This window comes from Dermacentor andersoni, chromosome 1 (assembly GCF_023375885.2).
Source record: "Dermacentor andersoni chromosome 1, qqDerAnde1_hic_scaffold, whole genome shotgun sequence".
Classification (NCBI taxonomy): domain Eukaryota; kingdom Metazoa; phylum Arthropoda; class Arachnida; order Ixodida; family Ixodidae; genus Dermacentor; species Dermacentor andersoni.
Genome location: NC_092814.1, coordinates 283,507,196 through 283,530,191, shown reverse-complemented (window position 1 = coordinate 283,530,191; position 22,996 = coordinate 283,507,196). Strand labels below are relative to the sequence as shown.

The window sequence follows — 22,996 nt, the reverse complement described above, 5'->3', positions numbered from 1 at the left end:
CGTTCCTCTTCTCTCCTTTCCTCCCTTTTCTCCTCGCGACGTTCCTTTTCTCTCCTTTCCTCCCTTTCCCGACGTTCATTGATATCCGCCCAGGCCTCTTCGGCTTCCTCAGCCGTTACGTCCCCAGTCCTCATGACCTCAAGGATCGCATTCTTTCTTTTGGTTGAGCCCAACTCAATGCCCAACTCCTCACAAATTCGGAGAAGTTCCTTGAACTTGTACTTCTCTATCGTTCACACTGTCCTCCTGCTGTTTACCCTTTTTGAATATACCTGCCGTACGCTACTATAACGCTACTAGTAAGACATCCGCAAGTATTTCACACACTGCCCTGTTTACCCCCTCAGCATCCCCTGGTTTTCAAAACACTCTTACTAGGCTTGAAACACACAAGGTTAACACAATGCAACACCAAATCCTTCCCTAAGCTACTATAACCTGTGTCAGAGAAAGTCTGGTGTTTGAAGTAAACTTCAGGCACTCACCGCGCCGAGGTAGCCGATGCCGGTCAATCCCGTAGCTGCCATCCGTTACGACTTTGAGGTGGTCCCGTAGCGCTCGTCACCCGTTTCGTGACAGAGCGTTGGTAGCGAAGACTCCGAGTCAGGCGTCGGTGAGAATAACGAAAGGGACTTTATACACTATATACAGGTCATGATACAGGACAAGATCGGATCGGCACGGGGGCCAAGAGCTCACAGCAAACACGACTGTTCCCGCACGGCGACGTGCGGCGAGACTGCAACGCGTGACACATCTCACTCCACTCGAGAGCGGCACTCAGCTCCCGGTGGGTCGGCGGATCCGGTTTTCCAGGCGGCGGCGTCGGGGCTATAATAAAATGCCCCGAGAAACCATTGTCACTCAAACGGCTCAATACAAAGCCAGCACTCGACGGTCGTCCGAGAGGTCCAACCAGCGACCGCGCTGGCCACCCGGTTCAAAGTTGCCGCGCGCGGCGACTTACAGGCAAAAGGAAATACGGCGCCGGGCTGTCTGGCACATTGTTGCACGTTTGGACATGTCGCTTGCCGATGCTTCTCCTCAGGACTCCGCTGCTTAACGGATCAGCATCTTGACTTGTCCAAGGAGAATTCGGGCGCTGTGCCTTTCGGCGCAGCCCCGGGTTTGTCCAAAGGGCGTTCGCAGGATAAATTCTGCATCTTGTAGATTCGGAATCCGAGCTGGTGGTAATGGCACAACAACGTGCACCTAAGTCTAAGTACACGGACGTTTTTGCAATTCGCACTCAAATGCGAACACTGGCCGGAATTTCATCCCGGGACCTCGTGCTTAGCCGCGCAACGCCACAGCCACTATATAATTAAGCCACCATGACGGGTAATAACAATAAAAAGAAGAAAGCGACTAATCGACAAGTCTATACGAGCAAGATATTGTGCGACAGTGGGGAATATGTGGTTCATATTTGTAACAATACACACGAAGTTTGGTGCAGTTATCGAAAAGAAAATCACAACTTATGGTGTTTAAAGAGACATCAAAAGAAACACTAAATCAGTTTAAATTGATAAAGCATTTTCCACAATTCTATTTTCGTTTAACTTAGCGGCAATTCGTTGTACGTTGGAGGGTAAAATGAAGGTAAAATTTGACTGAATCTCGCGCCTTTACCTCAGCACCGGTACGTCCTTGTGACGTCACAGATCTCAGTATATTTTTTTTTTCGTATTTGGGTCGTTGTGGGTCAGTATAAGCTCAGCCTTTGGCTCCTTTAGAATACAATGTAGTCCATCTTTGCCCATATATACAGGGTGTCCCAGCTAACTTGGACAAGATTGTCAAGATACCCAAGAGCTCTAGAGAAATCGTACCGACTGCATAGTAGTCGTAGTCATATGTACTTACGGCCAGTATTTTTTTCATCACGAAGTATTACTTAATTACTTTTAATTAGTGAACTTCTTAATTATTGCTTGAATCGCAAACATATCAATTACAAAGTTGTAGGGCCCCTCAAATAACCTCCGAATCAAGCATTTGTTTAGTGCTCAGCTTTGCCTCGTTGGTTTTTCCGAGAAAAAACAAAAGCGCGCGATACATCCAAAATACGAAATAGATACGCGCTCGCACGCCGCTACTCAAGCGCTCCCAAGCGAATAGTGTTGTGACTTCGGGGTGAAGGACGATAGCCGGACTCGTTCTGTAGACGAAAAAGAAATTTACAGATAGTGGATGATAGCGTACAGTAGCAGTAAGAGCGCATCAGACCGACTGGGCGGCTGGAAGCGACTCTCTCCTCTCACAATGGGCCGATTCTCCCTTAAATCCCTTTGGCGACCCCTCGTAGGCAGGAACCAGTTTGGGCGAGTTCTCGCTGGCAGGAACCAGGCGGGGCAGGGTGGTGACACCGCCCGCGTCGAATTCTTGATTCGTCGAGGAGAAGTCGGAGCATCCGTCGCCTCGTGGTAGCCACGTGGTGCATGTAGCATGGCCGCTCCCGTCGCCTCGTGGTTGCCGCGTGGTGCTCGTAGTACGGCACAACAGCCCCCCCACCGCCAGATAATACATCCAGACGTCGAGCTGTTCGACGCGGCTCGACGTATGCGATGTGCTGATTGAGTGACATCCTTGATGGGGGCAAGGAAATGGCTTTGCCGCTCTTTCATCCGTTGGTCTTTGCTTGGATCTGAGAAAGCTCACGGAGTGACCGAAAATCAACGCCAATCACTTCGGTGAAAGTGAGCACCCTCCCAATGCTCTCCACAACGCCAGACCAAACTCCATGAAAACAAACGCTCTAACCCCCTCAAACGCTCCAATGGTGCTCTAACAGCACCATTACGGTTATTGTACTGAACACGAAACACGCACACGATAAAGAGCCCGGCATACAGACCTCCACAAATAGTGCTCTCAAGGAAGACACATTCAAAGAGAATAAACAGCTAAAGAATATATTGCGAAGCTATTCTTAAGCCATTTGGCCAGGCAAGACACAGCTGAGGCCATCGAAGAAAATTTATATTTTGCCCTGTCTCGCTCCGAGTAAAATTCTGTCACTTGTCATTAGGTTCACCAACTTGCTGACATGCGTCGCATGACCGAACAAGTGTTGCAACCTCTTTCCAGCATCCTGGCCGATATAAATATTGCGCTAGCCTAGCCTTTGTCTTCTGGATACCGAAGTGACCCGCCCAAACATTCCCATGTGCTAACTCTAAAAGCTGTGGTCTGTACTTTTCTGGCACGAGTAGTTGGTTGTATGTCCGACCCTTAAAATCCTGATATTTCCGGTACTTGAGACCTGGCCTATTATAGTGTAGAACGAGATGTTAACATCTCGTTCTACATTTCGTTCGGGCCACTCCTTCATTTACATTAGCATGCAGCCCAGTTAGCGAAGGGTCACTTTTCTGTGCCACGATAAGCGCCTTTCGTTCAACCCTAATAAGCGGCTCCCAGCAAAAGGATGCGGGACTAAGCAGTGAACCTTCCACTTCAGCCCTAGGCGCCCCATTTTCCCGAGTCTCGAAAGGCTCCTCACTCACTGTCACTGATCCGGTAATTGATCCATCACCAGTCTGAGTCATCTGCTTTCCATCAGCCGTATCTCCCGGCCTAGACAGCCGCTATGAGGACGTTACATTGTCGGTAATTTACTCGTTTGAAGGCGAGCTTTCAGGTTTCTTTGAGAGGGCGCGCGACCGCGATCGCGTTAATGCCATGCACGAGACACTGGCAGAGAACGACCGGCCCTCCTTTTCTAAAAGCTGCTCAGATTTGTTTGAAAAAAGATATGAAAAGTCTTCGGGTAAACTTGGACTCACGGCTGCCTCCTTTTGCAACCTTCCAAACGCGCCCTCGAGGGTTGCCCTGGGAAATGGCAAGCACGTGCTCCGCTCTTCTGCGACTTGTCTGATCCAGGCGCATTCCCCTATATAGTCTCCGGGAAAAACACAGGACGCATGAGTAACATCCATGGTGGTGGCGGAATCGCGAAGTGCCCGGCACATGTTCCTGTTTACCACGACCTTCTGGATATATGGCTCGAGCAGCCTCAGATTTTCGTCCGAATGGCTAATGCTGGCGAACGTGATTTGCTCCTTGCAATTTAAGGAAATATGGCCTTCCTTGTTGCAACGGAAGCAGATAATTGGTCTCCGGGCCTCGAACGCGCGCTCTGCGTATGCCTTAGCTTTAGCGGCCCCAGCCGACTGGGCTGTCTCTGCTAGCCCTTCCCTCGCCACCTCAGCCTTAGTTGATACTCCCTTGCTGAACTTGTCGCTCATCGATGATTTCTTATTTGGCAAAACTGGGTTGTGAGAGGAAAACCGCTTTACAGAATAGCCCTTTGTTTCTAGCCTATCTTCCTGAATCGGTTTTCCTTGGAAGTTTCAACGCGTGTAATATTTCACCGCGAGCTGCGCTGCCTTCTCTAGGTCTACCTCTGGGAGCCTGTCCTGCAGCCAAAGTCTAACTTCCTCTGGAAGAACTCGACAAAACTGCTCCTGTGCTATGCATTCAAGCACCTTGTCGTCGTTGCCATACACTTTTGCACTTTTTAGCCACTCTTTTAAGTTAGACTAACTCGTACACGAACTCAGTGTGCAACTCGCTGCCCCTTTTTGCCTGTCTAAACCGCTGTCGAAATGCCTCGGCAGAGAGGCATTTCGGCAGAGAGGTCTTCTTTAGACAAGGGTGCGCGAACTTCCGCGGCCTCTTTTGGGACAACTGAAACGAGTTTTTGAGACCAAATGCTTTCGTCCAGCCTTCACACGTACGTTCGAAATTCACCAGAAAAAGTGCGATATCACCGCCTATCCTGTACGGTAGCATCAGGCCCTGTATTCTCAGTTTAGGCGTATCGTCTCCAGCGGAAAGGGGACTTGAACGCGCCAAGCTGATTCGAATTTGCTCTATTTCTAGTTCTCTCATTTTGAGAGCATAATCTCGCTCTTCGCGCCTTTTTCTCTCGCCTGCCTCCTCGCGCCTTTTCCTCACCTCTGCCTCCTCGTGCTTTTTCTGCTCTGCCTCGTCGCGCCCTTTCTGCTCCTCTGCCTCTTCGCGCCTTTTCTTCTGCCTCGTCGCGCATTTTTTTCTCGCTTCACCTCTCAAGAATTTCTCCCCAAACCTCTTCAACTTCCTCCTCAGTTACCTCTTGTGCCCTCATAACGTCCAGAATGGCTTTCTTTCGCCTTGCCGTGGCAACCGAAATGCCCATCTCCTGACAAACATCAAGAAGGTCCTGTATCCTGAGCTTCTCCATCGTGATCTCCATCGTCTCCGGTTTTGCCTCTAAATTACCTTTGTTTCCGAAGCCGCAAATCTATGCAAGGCCTGAAGCGAACTAGGACAAAACCACTACAACCCTTTCAGAATACTTGAGCAATGGTTCTTAGCATTTACGTGTGCGACAAAGGTCTGGCGATGCGAAAGGCAAACGTCGGGCACTCACCCCCTCCAAAGTACCAGACGCCGGTGGTCCTCGTGGCTGTCGTTGAGCGGTGTAACGGGCATTATCTGGCTTCGAATCCCACAGCTCGCCATCCACTCTTGCAACTTCGGGGTGGAGGACGATAGACGGACTCGTACCGTAGACGAAGAAGAAACGAAAAAACTTTATACAATATTTACAGATAGTGGATGATAGCGTACAGGTAGCAGTAAGAGCACATCAGAGCGACTGGGAGGCTGGAAGCGACTCTCTCCTCTCAAAATAGACCGGTTCTCCCTTAACAGGGTGTCTACCAAGTTGACATTTCCAAATTCCCTGAGTTTTCCAGGTTTTCCCCGAGTGCCTTTGCAAAATTCCCTGAGTGATGCAGAACTATGTTTTATGTCAAGACGAGCTGAAACCATATCGCCCGATGCTGTTACTATCTAGTAAGCATATGAAAAAAATTAAAAAACGACTTAATCCAATTTGAATACTAAGGAGTAGAGTTTATGTTATTCAAAAAGAGAATAGAAGGGAGGGGTTAGTAAAGTGCACAGCAAATAAAATGTATTTGAAAAAAATTGCAAATCGAGTCGGACATTCTCAAGTACGAATAAAAAAGGAGATGCAAACAAAAGCAAATATTTTCGAATATGAGCCATTTCTATCAAGTGATAGCAAGCTCAGTGGTATGAGGCCCGAACTGTGTCACAACTGACATTCTCTCGCAACAGCTCGTAAGTCAACCTCAACTGTCTTGACATACTCTCAGCCCGCGCACGACGCCTCAGTGTTGTGTTTCACTACTTCAAAGAGTTTGTTTTGGTTTGGATGAGGGACACTTGCATCTCTGCATCAGCCAACACTGTTTTTTGAGCTCAAGCTCCTTCAAAATGGCGGCAGCACGCTTCCTTTCCCATTCATTCCTCAATGCATTGGTCCTTTCTGTTCTTGTACTCCTTCCGCCCCTCGTTCGCCCCACGGACCATTTTGAAGCATCTTCTTGGTCAGTTCCACAGTCCACGTCCGAGTTTTTGACCTCCTTAGGGGCCGCGAAAACGTCCGAAAAATTGGCCAGTTCTAAAAAAATAAATGCATGTCATTTATTGCCCTTAAGGGCTCAAACCGCCACAGGCACATTCGAAAACGCTCTGAAGGCTTGTCGCTACACGTATTAGGCATATCGGTGCTCGTACTGTGAGAGGAAATACCGGGTACACGCGTGTATAATTATATAAGGAATGCATACTGTATCCCGTGGCAGTAGCCCCTTCCCACGCTTGTTATGCTTCACTGCAATACTTTTCCGTATGCTTCACCAAAGTGACATTTCTCTACGGAGGCGAAGCTGACTTTCGGGAACCGGCATTATGCAACGCAACGTGCTATCCACGCTTCTAAGCCAATCGCGAGGACCGCAAAGGCAGAGTCCGTGCCATTGCTGACAGCAGCGAATTCTTTCAATAAAAAACACGGCACCCAAGGGCAAGAACCTTCATAGCGAACGTCGAAACAGCTAGGCCTAGCGTTGCCGCAGTGGTGGCTACGGCTGCCAGTGGATCTGCGTGCGAGCGCGCGTTTGAGGCGGCGAGGTAATCAAAATGGCAGCAGTGGTGGTTTTTATTAATGCCGTTTCGGACCTGCGGTCACGGCAAAACGTCCCGAAAATCGGATGGTGAAGAGTTTTGCGTCCGGAATTTCAGACGTTCCGATACATTGACTCTATGGGGTACTGGTGGTGCCGCGAAGCCGTCTGAATTATCGGGAATCCGGATAGTCGGTCGTTGACTGTACTTTGGCAACTCCTCCAGCCGACGACTGGACGTCAAAGACTATTCATTACCATTTCTACTCGAGCGAGCATTACCGCGACTTTCGACCCTTTCAATGAAATTGCAGCTAATTTTCCCTGATAGAGGCACAAATTCCCCGAGTTTTCCCCGAGTTTTTCCAGACTACTCAAAATCCTTGAGAATTCCCGATTTTCCCGGTTAGTAGACACCCTGCTTAAGTCCCTTAGGCGACCCCTCGTCGGCAGCAACCATGCGGGGCAGGGTGATGACATCACCCGCCGGAAGATGGCTGGGCGCTTCTTGAAGTCGCCTCCCATGTCGAATTCTTGATTCGTCCCAGAGAAGTGGGAGCTCCCGTCGCCTCGTGGAAGCCACGTGGTGCACGTAGTATGGCCGCTCCCGTCGCCTCGTGGTGCTCGTAGTATGGCACAACAATAGCCACGGATACACGGCTTTACTAGCTGCGGCAGCTCGATACAGGGCTTCACGCTATGTGATAGCCACGGGACCAAGAGAACACGCCGCTGACGCATTGATACGCGTTGCGGAGCCTTGTACGATGCGGCGATAAGAGAATGCAGGCGTATATTTTTCAATGGTTGCTTGTATGCGCTTGAGTAGCGGCGTATGAGTGCGCACCTATATCGTATTTCGCGGGCTTTTTTTTTTTTCTTCGAAAGAACCAGGACCACTTCAGCACGAAATAAATGCTTGATTTGGAGGTTATTTAAGGTGCCCTACAACTTTGTAATTGATATGTTTGCGATTCAAGCAATAATTAAAAAGTTCACTAATTAAAAGTAATACTTCGTGATGTAAAATATGCTGGCCGTAAGTACATAAGACTACGGCTACTACGCAATCAGTACGATTTCTCTAGAGCTCTTGGGTATTTTTCAAATCTTGGTCCACGTTAACTGGGACACCCTATATATATATATATATATATATATATATATATATATATATATATATATATATATATATATATATATATATATATATATATATATATATATATATATAGGCTCGAGCAGACGCCCTCAAAAGCCGTGACGTCACGGCGTGCGGATGCAGGAACCTTTATTTTCTTTATTGTAGAGAGGAGACGGAGGAAATAAAGAGAGAAGGCAAAGATGTTAACCATAAATGCGTCTGGTTGGCTAGAGGGAAAAGAAAGATAGAGGGAGGGGAGGGGAGGAAAGCTGCGTTGAGCTAATACAACTTATAATGTATAGTTTTTACGTTTGTCTCCTTTAATGCCATAGACCAACAAACAGGGTGCAAGTGACACCATATGGTCGAGAACTCGGGATTAATTTTGACGACTTTGGTTTTCTTAACGTGTGCCCAAATCGAAGTACACAGGAGCTTTTCCATTACGTTCCAATCAGAATGCAACCGCCGCCGTCGAGAATCAAATCCGCGACCTCGAGCTCACCAGCAGAACGCCATAGCCACTAAGGCACCGCGGCCTGGTGCGAAGCGGTTGAGGTTTAGAAATAAAAATCGGAAACAGTCATGAGGCTTAACAGCGCCGAAACCCCGTGTGGCGAAGTTTTGACGCAAGAACATGAACATGGCGCACAGGCCGGATTACTAAATATTAAAGAATCAAAGAAATACCGCGTAAAACAAACTGTTTTGACAATTCTTTCTGAAGTGAATTACACTGCAGTGTCCGTGAAATTACTTCTGTGACTATAATTTGGACCATACGCAACAAAAATTATCCCCAAAAGTACAGAAAAATGCGCTTCTGACTTGATTGGATTAATTTTTTTGCACGACAGTTACGCTTAGTTGTGTGGTTTATTTTTAGAAGAAAACACTTCTTTACAGTAAGTTGCACCAAAAGCAGAAAGCATGAGCATGTCATTTTTTTTTTTTGATACTCACGAATTCATAATTCAGATACGCATGAATCGCAAGCTGTCAATATGAGGCAGAGTCAAGACCTCTCGCACATAGCAAGCTTTCAGCATACTTCCCGAGGCTATCATGTCGGCGTTAAAAATTAAATTATGGGGTTATACGTGCCAAAACCACCATCTGATTATGAGGCACACCATAGTGGAAGATTCCAGATTAATTTGGACCCCCTGGGGCTCTTTGACGTGCACCTAAATCTAAGTACACGGTACACGGGCATTTTCGCATTTCGCCTACATCAAAATGCGGCTGCCGTGGCTGGGATTCGATCCCACGACCTCGTGCTTAGCAGCCCAACACCATAGCCACTAAGCAACCACTAAGCAACCACGGCGGGTCGTGTCAGTGTAGTTGATAATGCAACCTGCACAAGTTGCCACCAGTATTTCGGTGAAAGGTTCCAAGTCCTTGAGAAATAATGTACCCTACATAGCTGCCCAAAGGTATACATCCACACCTGAGTTGTGTTCAGAACATATTTCGCTGCTCGACGTGCTCATGGTACCACACTTCTCATTTGATTGTTTTCATGGTCATACCTTTCAGTGACTTCAGATTCATTGTATTACCTGGCAGATACATACAAAGGAAAAGCATACATTTCCCAACAGCAATGTCTCCACGTCGCATAGTCCTACAAAACTCAAAACAGGACACCCGTCACTCCAACGAGGCGTTGCAGACTTCACACAAAAGAGAAAACATCTCTGAAAGCCATCAACCGAGAATGCATTCCCTGTGCTCACATGCTCATGTCTTAATTAGACCCATAGCAGCCCTGTTCAGACCTGCCAACCTTAGCAGTTGAAAAATACTGTGGCCGAAGATATTTGGTGAATATATAATCCTAAAGATTGTTTTATTACTCCAGATGTTGAATGCGTATTTAAGAAATTCAGGAAGTGCTCTGTAGTGACACTACAACAGGTATTCTGCTCCATAGTCGCAGCAAGAATGATCTGCGTCAGAGAGAAACAAGATGTTCATGATGTTATTCATGATGTTTATTAACAGTGGCCAATATTTTGGTGTTAGCGTGGGTAGGTCTCATTAATTCAGCAGGTCAGAAAAATCAGGCTGAGAAATCAGTCGGGGACTGTTTGTCTTCTTAAAAATATAACTTTTCCCTTAAACAAGACAATGCACTAAAAAAAAGAATGAGAAAATTCAATTTAGAGCTCTGACAACATGCAAACAAAATTTGCCAGAGGACTGCAAGTTGTACTAGACATTTTGTTACACTGAATGGAGAAATGCACGTTTTGACTACCTATTGTTCTGCATCTCTCATTTTCCTCACTTCTGCATACAAACTTCCCAGTAAAACACACACTATGTTGCAAGTGCCAACACATTTGTGTTTCTGCTTTCTTTGTTCTGAGCTCCTTAAAACAACAAATGATAAAAACCTCAATAAGTGCTATAACATTTCAGGTGCATTTGGCTAAATGTATTAGCTGTGGATGTTCCTTTTCTTTCTTTTAAAAAGGTACAGGAATATACTCTTCCATGTTAATGAGTGCATGATACCCTAGTTCAGAGAAGCAGGCATTTGTATGCCATCAAGAGCAGCCAATATGTTCTGTGCTGTTAACACAGCCATTGCAGTTCTGGTGTCAGTCGCTGCACTACCGATGTGGGGCAGGAGCACTGTAAATAAGAAAGCAGTGATATCACAGTTTACTAAAGCACACTATGCACACAAACTATGAATGCCAACACTAATGACTGGTAAATTTAGAAAAGGAAGACCCAAAGTTAGCGTATGCTACCCACACTTACAAGAAACCTGAGCTAGGGTTTTGTACACTGTATGATTAGGCCTGCTTTTAGCTTTATAATGTGCTAATTGCATCTGCTTTGTGTAAAACTCTCTAACAAACTTTGTTACATACCCAACACACAACTTATAAGGGCAGAAGAGCCACAACAAAAATGTGTGTGAAATAAAAATTTTCAATTGACATTAAGAGAAAAAAAATGGCGCTAAAAAAATGGGACATAAGTTATGATGATGATTATGATGATGATGATGTCAGAGTTATTATAAGAAAGGAATGCGAAATGCGATGATGCCAAGCAGAAATTTTCCTAGCCAACCATAACTGTTTCCTCACATTTAGAATGCTTCTGTACAAATACAATGCTATTGTATAGTGACCATACCTGCCAATCTATTCGTAAACTCATAACCTGATGCGCGGGGAGGGGGGGTACCTTTTTATTTCCGTTAAGCTTGATTAATTTAATTTGCACTTTCACGACCACATGTGCAATTTAATCTTGGTGGTTGCTGTTGCTGTCTTTACTGGTTTCAAGAACTTCTCCATGTAAGTTTGTTCGAAGCAAGTTCAACTCAGGTGTCCTTTTAACATCAGGGGAATTTCAAGAGTACTGTCACAGACAGATGAGCGAAACTCCATTCGAGTCTTGTTCACAGTGCTGAATATTCGCTCGCATTCAGCATTACTGTGGGGAATCGACAGGATACCCAACATAACCACTGAAACTCAGTACGACTTCAGAAAAACTTGGAAGTACTGACGCATCGTCAGTACACTGATGCTTCGTGAGTACCATGACGCCTCGTCAGTGTCATGACGTCAGCATGCCATCATACTTCGCAGCTGAAACACCAGAGTGCTGGAGTCACACTGCACTGGATGCAGCAGCTGGTCATACAAAAAAGAAAGCGAGGCCAGCACAACAGGGCATACCCGTGAAAAAAGGCCTAGCAAAGACGACAGGTGCAACGACAGGGTACAGCCTCCTAGACAGAAACTACGCCTGCTGCATTGACCTGAAATCACCATCGTCTCTGGGTGCACCACTTACATAGGGTGGGAATCACTATGTTGAGAGTACTGACAACCAGAGCCACATTGGACGACTCGACAGCATGCACCAAGCCGAGCAACATCACCGAGTGAAAAAGGTTGTCCTTATGGTGCACACCCCTACCTCTATGCGCACACCCTATGTAAGTGGCACCCCTGTCCACCAGCAACGATGTAGTTCTATTAAGAATTTCCAATTTTTTTTTTTTAAATAAAGCTAATTTTTCGTAAGAATTGAGTCAACATTCATAAAACGTAAGACGGGTTCAAATTCATACATTTAATGGAAAATTCGTAAGAGTTGGCAGGTATTTAGTAACACTATATTTACAGTGTGGACTTTGTAATAGTGTTTGATCTGCTTAATATCTAAACCCGTGACTTCAGTTTGGCCATTACTGTCAGTAAAGGAAGAAATAACAGTGTTCAGATTTGAGTATATAGCATCTGTCGTGATATTATGCTATCAAAGAAATTTCCAAGGGCACAAAAAGACACATGTAAATCTACTTTGTGAACAAAGAAGCTGCAAACACGGAATACTATTTATCAACTAAAGCAGGTGCCTAAGTAAATGAGGGGCAGCCACACTCAAACCTTGATATAACAGTGCACTTTTCGCCAAAGATTCTCTCAGTTCTAGCAGTGCCAAATTTCTACTTAGTTTCAGTCATGATAATTTTCTACATTTACCTAAAAATCCTGATGGCAAAAGGTTCTATTTAAATGCACATTTCAATAGAAATCAGGCAAGAATCGACCTTAAGCAAAATTTCACAAGTGAGATTCTCTACATAGCAAACTTTCCCAGAGCACAATGGTGGACGCTTGCACCATATTAGAAGCTGATGGTCACATGCCAGATGCTGGGAAAGAAAGGCTAAAGGAACGGCAGCACCAGCTTACATGTGCAAACCTTTTCTTGCAGTCGTAGCATGAGAGGTGTGGCATGCTGCTTAGGTCAAATGTGCTGTGCAAAGCACAGCTGCAGAATTTTGGGTATTCATATGAGTGCCGCAAACTGATAAAGCGCAGGTGTGTCAGTTGCACGGGAGAGGCAAAGCCAACACAATGTTGCAGTATCAACGTTTGTGGCCTTCCAAGTTTTACGGCAGGGCATTTCCCTCAATGGCCACTCTCTTACATGCCATGTTAATAGTACCACACTACTACCAAGTTAATACCATGTTACCTTGTTAATACCATGTCAATACAAGCCACATTAATATACATACACCTTTTTCCAAATGTATACTTTGATATAGATTTTTACTTAAAGAAATTGAAAAAGAAAAGATTCTGCATTTGCCGCTACTTTGTTTTCGGTCAAATTTTGCAACAAGGTAACATTTTTGGTCTGCATCACTCAATAGAACATCTGGCATATTTGCTTGCCTGCTTTATCCAGAAAAAAATCACCCTCATCTGCTCAAATTACCATAGAACCAAGATGCTGCTGAGTAGTGGACTAGCTTTGCAGCCTTGGCAACTAAAAGTCTGGGCAAACAAGGCAAATAAGAATTTCAAGTGTTTTATCAATGATGTGTGCCAAAAAAGATGTAAACTTGTGAAATCTGAAAACAAAGCAGCAGCAAGTACAAAATCTTCTTTTAAAGTTGCAGTGATAAAAAAATGTAGGTTATTGTACATGATACTGTTACCATATTACTGTGATGCTGGAGACATAGATGTGAACAACAGTTCTGGTAGCAAACTCTTTAGTGGAAGTATGAAACCAAAATTTATTCAAAGTATTTTTGTGCTGCATGACTGTCCTCATTGGAAAAGAAAATTAATATTTCACGAAAATTGTCATCCCTGTTTGTACCAACTAATAAACATGCATAATTAACGACCGCATTCACAACCATATACAGCATGGTTCAAAACAATGTCACGAGATGCTGTTACGACACTACTGTTCTTGTCTTGGTCTGTTATGGTATTATGTTAATACTGTATGTACTATATCAGGCTAAAAGCTCACACCACATAGGTCTGAATACAGCCTGTACAGACGAACCCTCGAAGCATGCATGGAGTGACTACAGTTTTCACGCAGTCACTGCTCAATAACAAAAAAAGAAGTACAATCAAACCTTGATATAATGAACACAGGTGTAACAAATTATCTGATCTAACGAAGTAAATCTAAAATATGTCTCATCAATATCGGTGTGTAACCATGCAAGGAACAAATGTTTATAATGAAGGTACAATGGAGTCCCATTAAGACAAACACTATTAAGCTAAGTTTTTGGATGCGAGGAAAAATGTATAAACATTTTGTTGGTTTTCATGCGAAAAAAAAAAAAATCGGCTTTGCCCAAAAAGCTCATTTGGTGAAGTCAGACTTCTGCAACTGCCACTCACACCTGCCGGACTGGCAGACTTGGAAGAGACAACTGCTAGCTGCGCAAGATGCAAATGGTGTTTCAGTGGACATAAATAGCTACACCAGAGTGGACAATGATGTGGAAAGCTGCAGAGCTGACATCGCAGAAAAATAATCGAGGAGGTCCTTGACCTACCTTTGGAGTTTTGAAATTAGGTGAAGACACTGCCTAGAAGCCACAATAACCAGCTTCACACAATGCAGCTCGTAAATTCTCGCATATATTTTTGCAGAAATGTGAACACACTGAAGAATTTTGGAGTAGAAAAGGTGAAATTTCAGCTTTTGTGACAGTGCAATAATTTGCATAGCAACAGCAAACGAGAGAGAGAGAGAGAGAGAGAGAGAGAGAGAGAGAGAAATCACAAAGGAAAGGCAGGGAGGTTAACCAGGCTGAGCCCACTTGGCTACTCATACACTAGCGAAGGGGAGGAAGGGATCGATATGAGGAGGAGGAGAGAGGTTCACGCTTCACATGGATGCACACACAATGAGGCATATATCTTTTCGTTCATCGCAAGTGGTCATACAGGCTGGTGCATCTCAAGAAATGCAGCAATGATATGTGGCTATGCACATCACAGATGCATGAGGCCTTGGTCCCAAGACCTCTTCTGTAAAAGGCCTGTCAAAGTGCCCTAAAGCTGTCCCAAGGGTAAGGCTCATCTTTGCATGATGGGCAAAAATTAATAGCTTAAGTAAGAGCACATAAAGCAACACTTTGTATCATGCAATTCCAATAAATGCCTTTTTACATATGCCTTTCGGTTTCTGTGCTGCTTACTTCATTATTTTGCATTCTGAATATTTGGGTGCATCTGGAATAGAGTCAAACCCACTTATAACAATATTCAAATGCCACAAACATTGCACTGTTGAAACTGATAACCGTTATAACCATTGCACACAAAAAAAGCAAAATTGGGGGATGGCAGAGCTGTTATGAGAAAACTATAATGGCAGGGAGGTCAGTGTTCCTCCCCGCCACCACCCTTCATCCGACTGCTGATTGTGTTCGACTTGTTCAACTGTTTTACTCTATTTCCTGCGCGCTCCAATCACATGTAACGAGCTGCAGCTGTCGGCATTCAAGGATGGCACAGTTATAACAAATGCGAAGAGGAGCCACAAGCGACAAGTGACACGTGAGCTCAGCCGAGGTATTGCCTTGGTGGCCCCAAAATGGCCTTTTAAAAATTCGAGAAGGTTGCCGCGGTAGCCTCTTAGCTTCAGAAATCAAGAGGAAACACTGAGGCGAAATCGCCACAAGCATCTCGCCACATCTTTTTCACTGGCTTGCACGAGAAAACCTCATATCCCTCATCCTTGCTTGCTTTATGCAAAGCTTGGCGACATCCTTCTCCAAGGCATCCGGGTGCTCTACATAGTGCAGTGGAAGGTCCCTCATGAAAACGAAGTCCCAGAGGAACTGAATTATCTGCAGGGCCTCCTGCAAGGACAACATTGAGGCAGCCTGCCCTATTGAGTCCTCAGTGCCATGGTTGCCGTTACTGTTGCCGTCGCTATCCGATGCAATCATGTTCGCAATGATCGCCTTTGGCTAGAAGTTCTGATGTTTCTAATACGTAGTCTGCATGTAGAAACTCTAAGTCCTGAAGCATCTTCGTTGACTGCAGACCAAAGGTCAGGCATCTGTTCATCGGTGGGAGCTTCGCACGCTTCCTATAAGTCACTACTGGCTCTGACAAAAAGCACGCTTTCCTAAAGCAGTTCCGAACCATAGAAGCACTTACTTCGCACCACGCACCAAAGATAAACTGTTTGGCCATCAATAGATTGATCTTCAAGTTTGGTTGCTCCCTGCTTGTCCGCGTGGCCATAAATATCAACGAGATTAACTTGTTCAGGATGCGGCGATGTACATAATCTTAAACTTGGCGATCCCGCCAGTGTCCATGGGCTACGAGTCCGCCGTCATGTTTGGCCGCTGGAAAAAAACTTCCACGCTCGAGAGCTTAGGCATGGAGTGGTGGGCACTACAATTATTTAGGATGAGCGCCACCTTCCTCTTAGATCACTCAATATGTTACTGAACTCCAAGAGCCACTCATGAAAAAGTTCTCGCCTCAACCATGCCTTGCAGTTGTGATGGTAGCATACTCGTATCCTGGCAGCACCGTGGAAGCAGCAGGGATTGTTTGATTTCCCAATGACAAATGCGGTGCATTTGTCGCTCTCGTCCATGATGGCACACAAAAACACAGTGAGGCACAGCTTACTGTTTTTGCTGCCCTTACACGTATGTCCTTTGAGTGCATGCTTCTTGGACCGGCAACATCTTGAACAGTCCCGTTTCATTGCCATTAGATCGGTCGGTGTCAATGTAGCTGTCGAGGATGTGGGGCAACGTTTCCTCCACCTACTTCTGCTTCGCCTCCATGTCAAGCAAAGCTCCCTCACAGGCGAGGGCTTTGTGAACAATGCCGTGTCTCTCTTTGAAGCTCTGTACCCCAGTCGCCACCTGCCTGGAAGTCCACATTGGGGATGAGTAGGGCAAACTGCTTTGCTCTAGTGACCAGAATTGGCCCAGTGATGGGCAAGTTCATGGCATGGTAACCAACAAACCGCTCGTAGAGGGCCTCTTCCATCTCCTCATAGGCACTTTGTCAAATGCGTTTGTGCCCGTAGTCTACCGAGCAGTTTTCTTTGTTGAACTTCTCTGCCGAGCGGATAATTGTCGGCACTGTCGGTTGCACTAGTATGTACTTCTTCACCAAGTTACACCCCTTTTTAACGTCTTTGTGGTCCTTCCCAATACCACACTTCATTTCCACATCTATAGCAGTGTGCTTTCTTTTCACTGACAACGTCATGCGTTGCTGATGATGAGCGGGCGGATCAGCCATCTTAGGTTTTGAGGTGGTGAAACCATGTGGCCAGGAACGACTTCGATGCAACCAACAAAGATGAGTACGAGCGACTTAATCCATTGGCAGAACTGCGCAGAATGAGTGGCCAGCAAACAATCTGAGAGCAGAGCTGTCAGCACAGTTGGTGTGGTCCATTCGTGTTTTGGAGGCTGGCATCGCATAGAGCTATGGGTGCAGCCGGCCCATTCGTGTCTGGAGGGGTGGAAGAGCAATGGGAAAGAGGTGCACGAGGCTGCCGATGTGGAGAAGACTGTAAAACAGGTTCTACTGTATGAGCACGTGGCAGCCATTGGGGCAGCGGCCAAGGGTGCAGCAGCTCATTTTTTTTTTTTTTCGTTTCAAGGATTTCGCATTACATTACCTTTCAGCACGGACATCCAGCAGCCAGACTTCATCGTTATGACTGATAATGCAGCATGGGGGCATTGTAGTAAGCGGGTTATTTCTCTGCAGAAAACATACAAAAGTTGATGGCACAGCAGCTTCTCACTGTTATCGAAGCAGTGAAAGCTGGAAAAATTTTTGAGATAAGCGGATTTTCGAAATAAGCAAAGTTGTGGAAATTGCAGTGAAAAGTCGAGTTCTTTCTAAAAAATGTACCACTACTGACCAGCTTTTCAACAAACGCTTCTAAACTGGCTCTTCGTAAAGGTTTCAAAGAAAAAAAATAAGAACATACCAGAGATATCAACCAGCTCCATTTTCCGGCACTGCCATTTTATGCAGGGCACAAAACTGCGTAGGACTGGTCTGTTTCACGATAGGACTTAGACCTAGAAAGGTGTTCTCGAGCTGCTTCACACATCGCATGAGCTGATTGTTCCCGCCGCTGCACACAACTTTATTTCGCAGCAAACGAAGTAGGTTTCTTGCTTTGGCTGATGTCAGCACCTCTTGAGGTCTTCCATCATCGCTGCCTTCACTGTCCCCTTCATTTATAGCCATCCCAGTGATTTCAGCAACAGTAAATTTACGGGCTACACCCTGCCCACATAGCATGTACTCATGAATGCTCACGTCACTTTATGTGGCACTGTTCATGGTAAGTCTGTGCCGCGTGCGATGCATGCAGCACGTAGAATAAAAAACCTGTGCTGCATGCATTGTGTAAAATAAAATTAAAACTGAAATTGCACCTCTGATGGTAAATCACATGCACTGCATAAAGCAAACAAAACAAACTGCGTCAAGCGTGCTATTTTGAAGGGCCTGTCTCTGCGCACGTCAGGAGATGTTTTCACAACTCGCCCATCTAGGACAGGGCTTCTGCGCCGCCACCTTCAGCAATGTCACACGCCACGTGCATGGCAGCAGGTTTGCGACGAGTGTTTCCCAGGCACGTCGTCGCGCGCAGGCTCATTTGCTTTGTTACACATGCAATCTGTTTGTTTATTAACTTAGTGCAAATGGCATTGGCATGCCTACAATGAGCAATACTGTTGATCTTCAGGCACACGTCCTTACAAGACATTTGCAGGACTTAAAACCTGATGATGACATTTAGTCTGGCTGCTTAAAATCGGACAATGAGTTGAAACAGCTACAACAATCCCTGGCTACTGCCAATGTGCAATTCGCAGTTCACTTGTCACGAAGAAAGTCAGGCGAGTGCAGTAATCAGTGAAGGTTATTCACGACAAGGGGGCCCTACAATCGTGGACTAAATCAATCCAGACAGAACTAAATTCGGACCAAACGTTGCTACACAGTTATTTTCAATTGCATATTTGACTTTGACCATACTTATCCCAAATATGATCTAAATGTTTGATTCAGACTGGCCTCAATCGCTAATGAAAGTAGAGAAGCCTGAAGGCCGTGAACACTGGTGTTTTAGAGGTTGAACGTTCACACCAGTGGCGCGTGACTCAGTGTGCCTGCTTGTGTTGACGTCGCAAATATTTTGGGCACAGGTAGTGTCAATTATACCACATAGAGCGGTGTAAATTTGTTTGTTTATCGCATTCTAATCTAAAGCAAATGCATACTTCTGTCTTGAAGGCATACTTCTGTCTATTCCCGAAGCGTCTGATGCAGGGACGAAGAGACGCGGGCATTGAGGCACCCTATAACGGATGGATGGATGCTATGAGTGACCCCTTTGGAATGGGGCAGTGGGATGCATCACCAAGCTCTTGTTATTATATTGCCTAATGTACTACCTATGTTGTAAAACAAACGGAAAAAAGAGGTCAAGGGAAAAAATATCCCCACAAAAATTCCCATCACCAAACTTTCTGAAAACTTTGTTTTTGTGCACCTGCATTTGTCGTTTCCCTACTTTTCTTCCACCACTCTTCCAATCACCACTTACTGATATGTAATGCGGACGTGTTTCCTTTCCCCCTGCTCTTGCTCAACCCAAGGGCTTCAAGGAAGCCAGAGGTGCCCAAGTAGACTGCTGGGCAAATATCTTCACATTCTAATAAAACATGCTCCATCGTTTCCCTAGCTTTACCACAGCAAGCACGTGCTTCTTCTTCCTTGTTGTATGTCACCTTATAAATGCACGTTCTAAGGCATCCCGACGGTCTCACTTCGAAAAGTAATGAGCTTCCATTTGAGTTATAAATTTTCTTTCCTGATTTCGTTTTTTTTCCTTTTAAGTAGTTGCTCATAGCAGGTTTCTTTCCCATTGCCGCCACCCATGAGATTATCACAGCCTCTCTGATTTTCCGCTTGACGTTCTTTGTTGCTGTGTTGCTCACCCTACAGGCTGCATACTTGCTACCATGGTAAGCTTCCTAATTCTTTTCCTCCCCTGTGAATCAATGTTTTTCCTATAGAAATCTGAGCACTCTCTCCGCTCATTTACTTTCCTCCATATTCCTCAGTCGTCGTTCATAATCAATTTTACTTTGAGCTTCCCTCACTTTAAAGCTTGTCCAGCCCATATCACCTTGCACAGTGCCATTTGTAGTCTTCCCATGAGCACCCAATACAAGGTGTCCCACTGATCTTTGGTTGCCATCGAGTCCTGATTGTACCTCTGACTCCAAGCAAACAACTGCATTTCCAAATTAAGTCCTGGAACCATTACACCTTTCCACATACCCCGGAGCACCTCGTACCTATTGTATCCCCATAGCGCTCTGTGTTTCATTATGGCCACATTTCTCTTCCTGCTTGCCGTTTTCGCTTTTTCCTGTGTTTCCGTATATCTATTGCCTTTGTTTATCCATGTATCAAGGTATTTATACTCTTTTAGCCGAGGTATTTCCTGGCCCTGTACTCACAATGTCTGCTCACTGTTCTCATTGAATACCATGACACCCGATTTTTTTACGATAAATTTCAGACCTAAATTCCCGCCTTCCTGTCCACAGATATTAGCCAGATGTTGCATATCACTTTGCTTGTTAGCTAGCAATACAATGTCATCCGCATAAAACAAACCTGGAAGCTGCTGCTCTAATACTGTACCTGCCTGTTTGCATGAGAGGTTAAACCCAATATTACTTCCCACTAGCACCCTTTCCATCCTTGCCATGTACATCATAAACAGCAGTAGAAACATATAGTTTAATCAAATGGTATTTGCTGTTCAGATCATATTCGACTTCAGTATTCACTATTAAAAATTATCGAATAGCCGTTTCTGTTCGAATGTAATGCATAACAGCCCTTTTGAAGTCTCGAAGGTGAGGGGCCGATGAAAGTGGGGACCCTTATTTCGAATGATTGAGCTGCTGGAGAGTCATGGCTGTTGGCAGAGGCACAGCAGTTCCTGAGAGAATTAACGCATGGGTGCTAATCAGTTCTGCTTAATAAGTTCCTAGGTGTCATTCAATATAAACGCCCCATTTTGAGGCAGCTTGTAAATTGGCAAACTTAATTCGGGCAAGGAAAACCTTTTTTTGACAGTCATGTCCGCAACCCATAAAAACTGGGTGTTCAATGTGGTACCACACTTTTCTTCAACGAACACTGCAGATCTACAAATATCTCCACGAGTATGTGAGGCATGCCGTTCCTTCAATTGCTTCATAATTTTCCTTATGATAGCGCACCAGATTACTGAAAACAGCCGTTTATAATAGAGAAGCTGCTTAGTTGAGCGGATGCATAGTTAGGAATGGTATTACATTCAGGTATGAAATATAAGACCCTAGAAAAAAGCCGAAGAACGCAGCTGCCCTAGTTTTAGTTTCCGTTTTTTAAACAAATTCTGACATTTTACATCTGGCAATAAGATTATGAAGCACCCTGTTCACCACCTGCAGTTCTTTAACGTGCACCTAAACAGAAGTACACAAATGTTTTTCCATATCGTTACCATCGAATTCCGCAACCTCATTTGAACCTGTGAGCAAGTTTAGCAGCACGACGTCATATCAGCTATGTAGCCACTAATTAGGCTACTGTGCCGCTTTGTCTTTTTTTTTTTTCTTTTTTTTTGCTAAGCACGGACTGAACAAAAAATTTCACATGCTTTACGGGCCAAAGATTAGCATATATAATGGCTACCCAAAACTGTTTTCGGCGCCTGAGGTCCAACTGCAATAAAAGAACCCATACCAATTACTCCGCATTCTGTTACGCGGCAAGGAAGACGGAAACATAAATGGAACACTGCACTGGTTTTTTTTTTGTTTTTTTGTTTTTTCAAGAGAATACTTCCCATAAATTTGAGTACAGGGCACCGGATGGGGCAGATATGTCTTATTTGTTTGAAGGAACAAGCAGGAAGTTTACAAATGTCTTTCCATCTGCATTTTGCAAAGCCTACTGATGGAAAACAATATACACAAAAATACACACAAGAGATGCATGCTGCTTGAAGAACAAGAAAAATATTTGTTCTCCAAAGGGAACCGTACAATAACACAGCAGAATGAAAGCCGGCACTGCGGCCAGAATGCATGCGCAATCACCAAGCGACATTAAAGAAAACAAACAAAAAAAGTGAAATAAAGAACAGAAAGAAAGGCGTCTATTCCTAAGGCATAAATGCATGTCATATGCAATAATAAACGCCGTTTGAGCGGTCTGAACGCCTATACCGGTACGAATGACCGTTCTGAGAAGTATCACCAGCAGTTTCTAACGTGACCATGATGCAGCCCAATCCACTTCGATCGCAGTGCCACCACAGTATTTTTCGTAGTCGCATGCCTCACTGCAAACACAGTGTAAGAAGAACAGGTACCCTGACGGAAGCGCGCGGCGTGTTTCACTAATGTTGGGCTGCCTCTAGGAGGCGTGCACAACTAGGGGGCTGTAGGGGGCTGGTGCGCCGGGGTCCAGACATTCCCTGGCCACCATGCTGGAAGCGTGCTTTGCAGCATGTGTTCTTTAGAATGCCTCCTACTGTATTTAGCAACAAACCTTAAGCCACTGTCTTTATGTTACACAATCTTAAAAGGAGCAAAACAAGAACACGGTGAAAGCAGGAGCCAACGTTTCGACAAGTGGACTTGTCTTCTTCAAGACAACATATATGTCGCCTTGAAGAAGACAAGTCCGCTTGTCAAAACGTTGGTTCCTGCTTTCACATTGTTCTCATTTTACTCATCGTCTTGAGTTTCTATCTCCTGCCTTCCCCGTGTTTTCCCTGAAAACCTTAAAATGTGATTTATAATTGCCGAGATGCTTTGGTACCTTTTCTAACTAAAAGCGTATTGTATTTCGCTCAGTGCGACAGTCACAGTTTGTCTTTTGCCAAATCCACTAGAGACCTAATTTACTTTCGTTACTTCTGCTTCAAACAACCGTTGCTACTATTTGTCGCAATATGCAGCTATCCC

General features: G+C 45.0%; 1 protein-coding gene across 5 annotated transcripts in view; it reads right to left on the bottom strand.

The window, feature by feature from the left end:
- Positions 1-9,955: 9,955 nt before the first annotated feature.
- LOC126547738 (glyoxylate reductase/hydroxypyruvate reductase) overlaps positions 9,956-22,996 on the bottom strand; it is a 53,730-nt gene continuing 40,689 nt past the window's right edge. For 2 of the 5 annotated variants that reach the window (XM_050195708.3, XM_072284951.1), the window contains one exon: positions 10,109-10,776. In XM_050195708.3, the coding sequence (XP_050051665.1) occupies positions 10,658-10,776 (119 nt within the window). In that variant the 3' untranslated portion in view covers positions 10,109-10,657. Of the gene's footprint in view, positions 10,086-10,108; positions 10,777-22,996 lie in introns of those variants that run through there. The other 3 variants (XM_055063212.2, XM_055063213.2, XR_008609142.2) reach the window with 3 other exon arrangements.